General features: G+C 38.7%; 1 protein-coding gene across 1 annotated transcript in view; it reads right to left on the bottom strand.

Moving 5' to 3' along the window:
* The window catches only part of LOC123967321 (B-cell receptor CD22-like), a gene marked incomplete at its 5' end in the record, with an annotated part of 14,093 nt that extends 10,098 nt beyond the window's left edge, over positions 1–3,995 (bottom strand). The window contains 4 exons of the mRNA XM_046043384.1: positions 1,310–1,564; positions 2,841–3,068; positions 3,276–3,632; positions 3,777–3,995. Coding sequence (XP_045899340.1) covers positions 1,310–1,564; positions 2,841–3,068; positions 3,276–3,632; positions 3,777–3,995 — 1,059 coding nt within the window. The remainder of the gene's footprint in view (positions 1–1,309; positions 1,565–2,840; positions 3,069–3,275; positions 3,633–3,776) is intronic.
* Positions 3,996–7,670: the final 3,675 nt, after the last annotated feature.

Genomic DNA, 7,670 nt, shown 5'->3' with positions numbered 1-7,670 from the left:
GAAAGATACTTTTGTTACAGATTAATAACTCACCACTCTGAAACTCTTGCTCCAGTCCATGTTGCCAAGCTGGTCGGCAACATGTAGCCTACAGCTGAGTAATGTATTGCTTTTTGTTGAAAGGCAGCGATATAATGCATTACAAAAAAAAAATCTGTAATATTATACCTGTTACAATCTCAGGAACGCGCGTTACAACGCATTTTAACCTGAAATGAGGTGATATTTTGTTTTGTTAATTATTCACCAACACAGAGAAAATTTCGGCACCAGAAAAACAAATCCATGAGTAAAAGAGTAACGTTGTTTCCTGTTGTGGAAATCTGATGGTCTAGTTTGTAGGCAGGGTGCAAACTACGGGGGAGCTCGGCTCCTCTAGAAGGTAGCTCCCCTGATGTATCATGCGTAAATAAAGATTTCTATGTATTTATGCTTTAACAAATTACTTTCATGATTAGAGAGGCTAGATTCAAATAATCAATGGCGTTATGTTGCTGTACCTGTAAATGCTGCAGAATCTTTCTAAAGTGGGAGAAGATTCGTCCTATTTCACCCTGCTATTAATCAACAGGTTAATTTTTATGACAATGACCCATCCAATTGGCAGATATAACTCTGCACATCACTAGAACCCACCTATGCCGACACCTTCCTATCAGAATAATGTGCCCATTAAATTCAAGTGAAAGTAACTTAAAAGTAACGCATAAGTAGTGTAAAGCATTACAATTCAGAGACAGTAATACTCTAATATAACTAATTAGTCTCAAATGACAGTAACTATAATGTATTTGGAAGTAACTTGACGAAACAGCATATTAGTACATTTTATCACGCCAATTTAAGCACTCTATTGTCAACTTTAATCATATAAAACGGCTAGTGAAAATGCTGGTGGCTAGTAACTTTGGGAAAAAAGTGAGCAAAAAAGTTCATGTCAAGCCCAGGCTATGATACATAATACCCGTGGAGGTGATGTGCTGCAAGTAAGCTACCTAATTTTACTTTGAAAATGTAACCACAAAGCAGGGTAGGCCTACTTGCTCTGGCCCTTGCTGGGTAAAACGTGACAGTGACAAGCGCTGCCTTTCACCCAAACTTGAACATTTTTCAACTCACGGCGACCCGGGAAAACAAATGTTCAGCGCCCAGTGTGGGAAAGACGCTCAGCACCTCGTTACACTGCTGCCGTTTTTACCATGTTGTAAAAATGTGGCGCTAACATTGCAATGAATTAAAAAAAGGTCAGTTTGTTCAGCAAAGACAGGCAGATTTATGATGTTATTTTTAAATAAACTGTTTCACTCACATTTCACATTAATGATGTATTCAGTTGTCTTCCTCCCCAGCTCATTCTCAGCTGCACAGTAATACTCTCCAGAGTCAGAGGACTGGATGGAGCTGAAGACAAGCTGTGGTTCTTCACTGAGCAGTCTTTGGTTCTCCTTGTACCAGGTGTATTTAGCTGCTGGGTTAGCATCACTGCTGCAGGTCAGAGTCACTGAACTGCCCTCCACTATCTCAGCAGAGGGACTCACTGACACAGAGGGAAGCTTTGGAGCATCTGGAGAAGAGATGAACATGAATTATTTAAAGATGAGAATATGCTGCTATCTATCTAAGGCTGATTATGAATTTTCTCTTGTTTGTGCTCAAATCCTGCTGCAAACAGTTTTAGTTTTGTTTTAATAGTTTGAAAATGTTCCCAGTTTCACATTACTTTATCCAGCCTCTGTGGTTGATTTACCACTATTAAGAGAAAGTCTCCATCTGTCTGTCCTGAATAACTTTTCAGAAACTGGTAAATCCATTTTAAATTTTGCTATTAAAAAATAAATGTTTCAAGCTAACAATATCCAATCTATCTCAGTCATAAACTGGTCAATTAACTAAAATGGGGAAATATCAAAACAATAATGTATGTATATATGTAGCAACAACATATTTTATACTTTAATATTCCTTTTTCATAAAAATGTCAAATTGTTATATCACAACATGCATCTGTGTCACAGCTGTCGCTGTCACCCTTGTGTTTCCCCTTTTCCTGTCTCACCTCTACCAAGTAGGCTGTGTCCCTGGGGAATGAAGACCCGCCTACTTCCTGGTTTCTGGGGTGCTGACATCAGTCCCGCCCATTGGTTCCCTCTGTTTCCACTCAACCAATGGCTCGCCACCACATTAATTACCTCCTGCTCATAAGGAGAGTCCAGCTGTTGCTCCAGGCAGCTTGTCACCGCCTATTGACTTGTGTGCTGCTGGTATTGACTGCATAGCCTGTCTGTTAGTTGTACTTTGTGTTTAGTGGAACTATCCACCTTCCTTGCTTATTAGCTGTACATTGTGTTTAGTGAAACTGTTTGCACACCTTTGTTTGTTAGCTCCACATTGGGTGCAGTGGAGAAATTCACTTAGTGTTTTGTTTACTATTGTGTTAGTTTTCACCAGGTGGAGTGGGTGCTGTGCTCTTTGTGTTCTTTTGTAGCAAGAATCAACTCTGCTTAAATCGATAGATAGGTACAGGCCTCCTTTTGAGGACCTTTTTTATTTTAACTTGGTTTGTTCACCCTCCTTTTGTTTATTGTTACCTGTCTACATCTCTCTGTTACCAATAAAAGTTACCCTGTTAAGATCTATACCAGTTGTGCCAATATGTTTATGGCCCCCACTCCCCTAGACCAACAGGGGGTCGTAACAATCTGAATATATTTTTTTACCGGTAGTAGATTTTTCTTTCTATAAATAATGCTTCTGTGTCCACATCAGGATCTAGAGGACTCCAATATGGTTATGTCTGAAGTTGTAATTTGTATTGTAATGTCAGTGTGGAGTAAACTCACACACTGAAGGAGAGCGGAAATCCTCTTGTCCTTTTACAGCACAGGAGATGATGTCTCTGGGATAAAACTGATCTTTATAAGAAGATGTCTCCACGCTTTCCATTTTCTGTCCGTTCTTGAACCAGACGTAGGAAGGACGATCAGATAGACGACAGCTGCTGTGACAAAGCAGCTCTGCCTCAGTAGAATAAGTTTCAACTGTTGATCTGATCACCTGAACCTGGAGATCTGGGAAGAAAAAACATGAATATTTGTTCTTTATGTGGAATTGAATCACACACAGACAGACACAGAGATATAAACAATAGAACATTATGACAATCATGTAATCAGTTAATCACATGTAAAATTATTTCCCATCAGGATCACTATTCAGCACATTCACGTGTCATCAGCTAGTTTAAATGTGCTGTTACAGTTTGTGTTCATCAGTACCTGTGACAGTCAGAGTTGTACCAGGTAAACTACTCCTCCATTCAAATCTCCATGTGTTGAATTTGAAGTGATACTCAGCTGAGTCGCTCTCTCTCAGGTCAGTGATTCTCAGAGTGGAGCGTCCTCTCTCTGTTTCAAGGACCTGAACACGACCTGCATACTGGGAGTCTTCACTAAGGTCCTCAGGCTGTGGGGGATTCTGCCACTGAAGACTACGTTCAGGACTGAACCAGAATTTAGATGTGATATCTGTGTAATAACTGTTGTAAGTACAAGAAATGTCCACTGATGAGCCTTTGAAGGCACAGATGCTTCTGTCAGTGTAAGTCACTCTGTTGCAGGTTTGACCACGGACACCTGAAAGAGAAAATATTTTTGGACCATTTTTTAAACCAGAGCTGGTGAGGAGTCACAGTGAGGGTGTCTGTATTAAAAATACATGTAGTTATACAGCTCCACCAGATGGTGTTATATTAGTAAAAGATTGTGGAGTAAACTCACACACTGAAGGAGAGGGGAAACCCTCCAGTCCTTTCACAGCACAGGAATAACTGTCTGCAGAATCAAAGTAGTCTGAATAAACAGAAGATGTTTCTGTCTGAATTTTCTGTCCATTCTTGAACCAGACGTAGGAAGAATGATCAGGTAGACGACAGCTGCTGTAACACTTCAGCTTTGCCCAGGTTGGATATGTAGGTCTGATTTCCTGCACCTGGAGATCTGGATTTATGAAGAAGGAACAGGAACAGTATTTTATACAAAACTGTCAACTTACACACATGAAAATACACAAAACACTTTTATATTATTGTTTTCAAGATATTGAACATTTGGAAATAATTAATATATGAATGAAAATGTTACCTCTGACAGACAAAGTGACTCCAGGTGAACCAGTATATCTTCGATCTGGTTGGTTTGTTATGAACCTGAACTTGTACTCAGCTGAGTCGCTCTCTCTCAGGTCTGTGATTCTCAGAGTGCAGATGTTGTTAGAACAACTGTACTGCAAACGACCTGCGTATCTTGAGTCTGTTCTCAGATCCACAGGTACATATCCATTAATTTGAGTAAACCAGAATGTTTCCTCGACTTTAGTATCACGGCCATTTATTCTGGATGGGTATCTGTATTTGCATCTTATTTCCACTGTTGATCCTTTTAAGGCACAGATCTGAGTAGAGGTGTAAGTCACTCCCCAGCCATCCTGACCCTGTATCACTGTAACACAGAGCACATCAGAAACTACAATCAGACTTAACAAAAGGAGCAGGTCTTTGATAGGAGATCGTTAAATTCAGGAAATAGGCTAGATGAAAAACATGATGACGTTAGCCCGCAGCCTTTATCATTAGGCTATTATTTTTTACCTTCATTATTAACTTTCCCAAGAAGAGTACAGGTTTCTGCCGGGGTCAGTGAGGGAGTACAGGAGGAGTCACCACCAGGTTTCCTCTGCTCTTTGGACAGTTTCCTTTCTCTTCGTATCACTTGTAAATGGACTTATTTTCTTGTTAACAGCATCAACGCTCCGCTGGATGCCGGGTATGCGGCGGTCCACTATTTCAGCTCACTCTCTATCTGTAATCTCCCGAGTTAAACATTATGCGAATTTGGATTTCTCGACAGAGGTTTAACACCTCTAAGTCATCTGACTTGAAGTTCAACGATAGCAGTTGTTTCTGCTCCGTTTTCAGTGTAGGCTATGTTTCATTAAAAGAAACGACCAAAAAAACAGCAATTAAAAGCCGTTTAGCTCAACAAGATGAGAAGAGTGGCATCGTTTGCTAGGTAACAGACATAAATGATAACCAATGTTGGATGAGTATTTAGGATTTCCTATAGATAAGACAGGATTCCTAAAGTTGGTTAGAATTTGCTTCTGTAATACCAAATTGAGAAAAATCCTATCTTAGACTCTTCCTACCTTAACTTAAGACTTAAGATAGGAACTTTCTGTAATATGGCCCCAGGAGACAGACTTTCATTTGTAGTGGAGGTACTTCAGTGTGTGAAGCTACATTTCCCAGATTGTGGGACTTTCACATATAAATAAAACATCAACTACATTCAAGCCCTTACCAAACAACTTCACACAGTACTGATTAGACCTATCATCGCCAGTTTAATCTCTCTGTATATGAAGTATACCAGAGTTTGTTTGTTTTTTAAACCGTTGTCTGCACTGTAAAAACTGAGACTAGGGTTAATTAATATTTAGTAAATAAATAGTAACCTATACATAATAAAAAATACTATGTTCAGTTTGGAATCATGTTGAGCTGAATTCAACAAATTCTTATTATTTATTAATTACATTTTACTCAGTTTAGTTTGAATAAAATCGGCTATGAATCACTATGTAGAATTTAATTATATTTTATCAGGAAAGTCAAAGATACAGAAAATTTATTAATTTTACTCATTTGAAGGTTTTACACTCCCGCCCAAGCTGCTTTGCGCCACATGGACATCGTCATCTGCCACATTTGTCAGGGACCACCATCTTCTCAAAGGTAAGACGTGTCTCATTCGGTTTAATTATTGTTAGTTAATGAAAATTGTATAACCAAGCTGCTGTAACAGGTTGCAGCTGAACATGCTTTACTGCAGGTTACCAAACATTCCAACTTTACGGTCTGTGTTAGTCATTCTAAGTCAGCCTGTGTTCGTTTCAATGTTAGAATGTCATCTGTAACGTATATTTAATGCCCAGCTAATCTACTTTTGCCAATTTTACCAATAATGTCATTTTACTGGCCTTGGCACGAGCTTCCACCCCTCCTCCACCGTAACAAGCTAGCTAGCCTTAGAGACTGCTTTAATGCACAAATGTAGTAACTTACTTTGAGAGGTGAGTAACGTTAACTTTCCTTAGAAATAAAATTTACTGCATTTAGTTTTGTCAGGTAAATTGTACTGAAGAAGCATTTTTTATCGAAGAAGTCGGATATTTACTTGGCAGCTAATGTACAGCTCATAATCCACTGTATCAGCACTGCTGCTGGCTGGCTTTTCCCACCTAGAGCTAACTTTAAACATACTGACAAAGCACAATGACAGTAAAAACCTATATAATATAATGCTGGACTCAAACTGTTAAGGCAGTCCTTCATAATTAAGGGTTTAATTACTCACTGGAATTCAACACTCAAACAAGGATTTTAAAAGTGTTGTAAGAACAATATGTAAACTTGACATTTAAAGCTTTAGAGCCGGTTTCATTTTTTGTCTTTCCCAGACTTCCAGGCTTCTGAACCTCTTCCACTCTGAGGGCGGAACCATGGGGAACCAATGACTATTTTGTTTTAATGTATTATTTTGTAATCAAATCTGCAACTCAGCTCTGTGTACTTGCTGCTTAAAAGAATAGGTCAACATTTTGGGTATTACGTTTATTTGCATTTTCAGAAGATTGTCTGGCACTGTCCAAAGGAACACAAAATGTGCCTACCAGCACATGTAAAGCTCACAGATTAACATGTTATGTCTTGTTTGTTTAATTCATACAAAAGACAGGGTGTAAAATGTTGTGATTTTATGGGGGTGTATGTGCTATCCACTATTTCTTAGCTGGGACCAACACATTCCTGGTAATGGCAGTGTTTCATTACAATGGTCCATGAGACAGCACATCAAGGATTCACGTTTTAGGACAGCGGATGATTTTTACACCATGAACTTGAATTATGTTTGTCTGTAATTTTAGGCTCCAAACAATCCTACAACTGTTTATTTTGTTATTGTTTGTAATTGTTATTCAGTGTCTGATGGTGTACCTTGGGTAATCTAAAAAGAAGGCGATCTCGTTCTCATCTCTAGGGCTGGAAACTGAACTTTGATACTTTTATTGCACTGACCAAATTGTTTAGATACTTTCGAGTATTGAAAAGTGCCTTGTCATTTAGTGCCAAATTTGTAATCTAACGAGTAAACCTCATCGGTGTCAGTGAGCCAATAAGCATGCAGAATGCTTGTACCAAGATATTTTCTGGTTTCTTTACTCCTTTATGAACGTAAACTGAATATCTTTGTATTGTGGACAAGGAATGCACAAAGTTGACATTTGAGGGCATTACCTTTAGGCTATGGGAACCATTATCAAAGTCAAAGTATTCCCTTCTTCCCAAGAAATGCAATACTAATAGCTCTATTTTATATTTATATAATGTTATATATTTATAATTTGGACCCTAAGGTTACCAGCTAAAAGTTTCTTCCTTAGAGTTATTCACAAAGGTGCTGAGAGGCACTTTTACAAAGAGAATGAGGCAACTTATAAAATAAGTGAAGGAGCAGAGTTGATGCTGATGTTGTGGATGACTTCAAGCTTCAGGAATGAGCTTATAGTGACATAGAGATTGGTTTACAGGTGCCAGCCTGTGTTAATGATTG

Source organism: Micropterus dolomieu, unplaced genomic scaffold (assembly GCF_021292245.1).
Source record: "Micropterus dolomieu isolate WLL.071019.BEF.003 ecotype Adirondacks unplaced genomic scaffold, ASM2129224v1 scaffold_264, whole genome shotgun sequence".
In the NCBI taxonomy this organism is placed as follows: Eukaryota; Metazoa; Chordata; class Actinopteri; order Centrarchiformes; family Centrarchidae; genus Micropterus; species Micropterus dolomieu.
The sequence above is the reverse complement of the archived record's forward strand: the minus strand, read 5'-3'. Positions and strand labels throughout refer to the sequence as shown.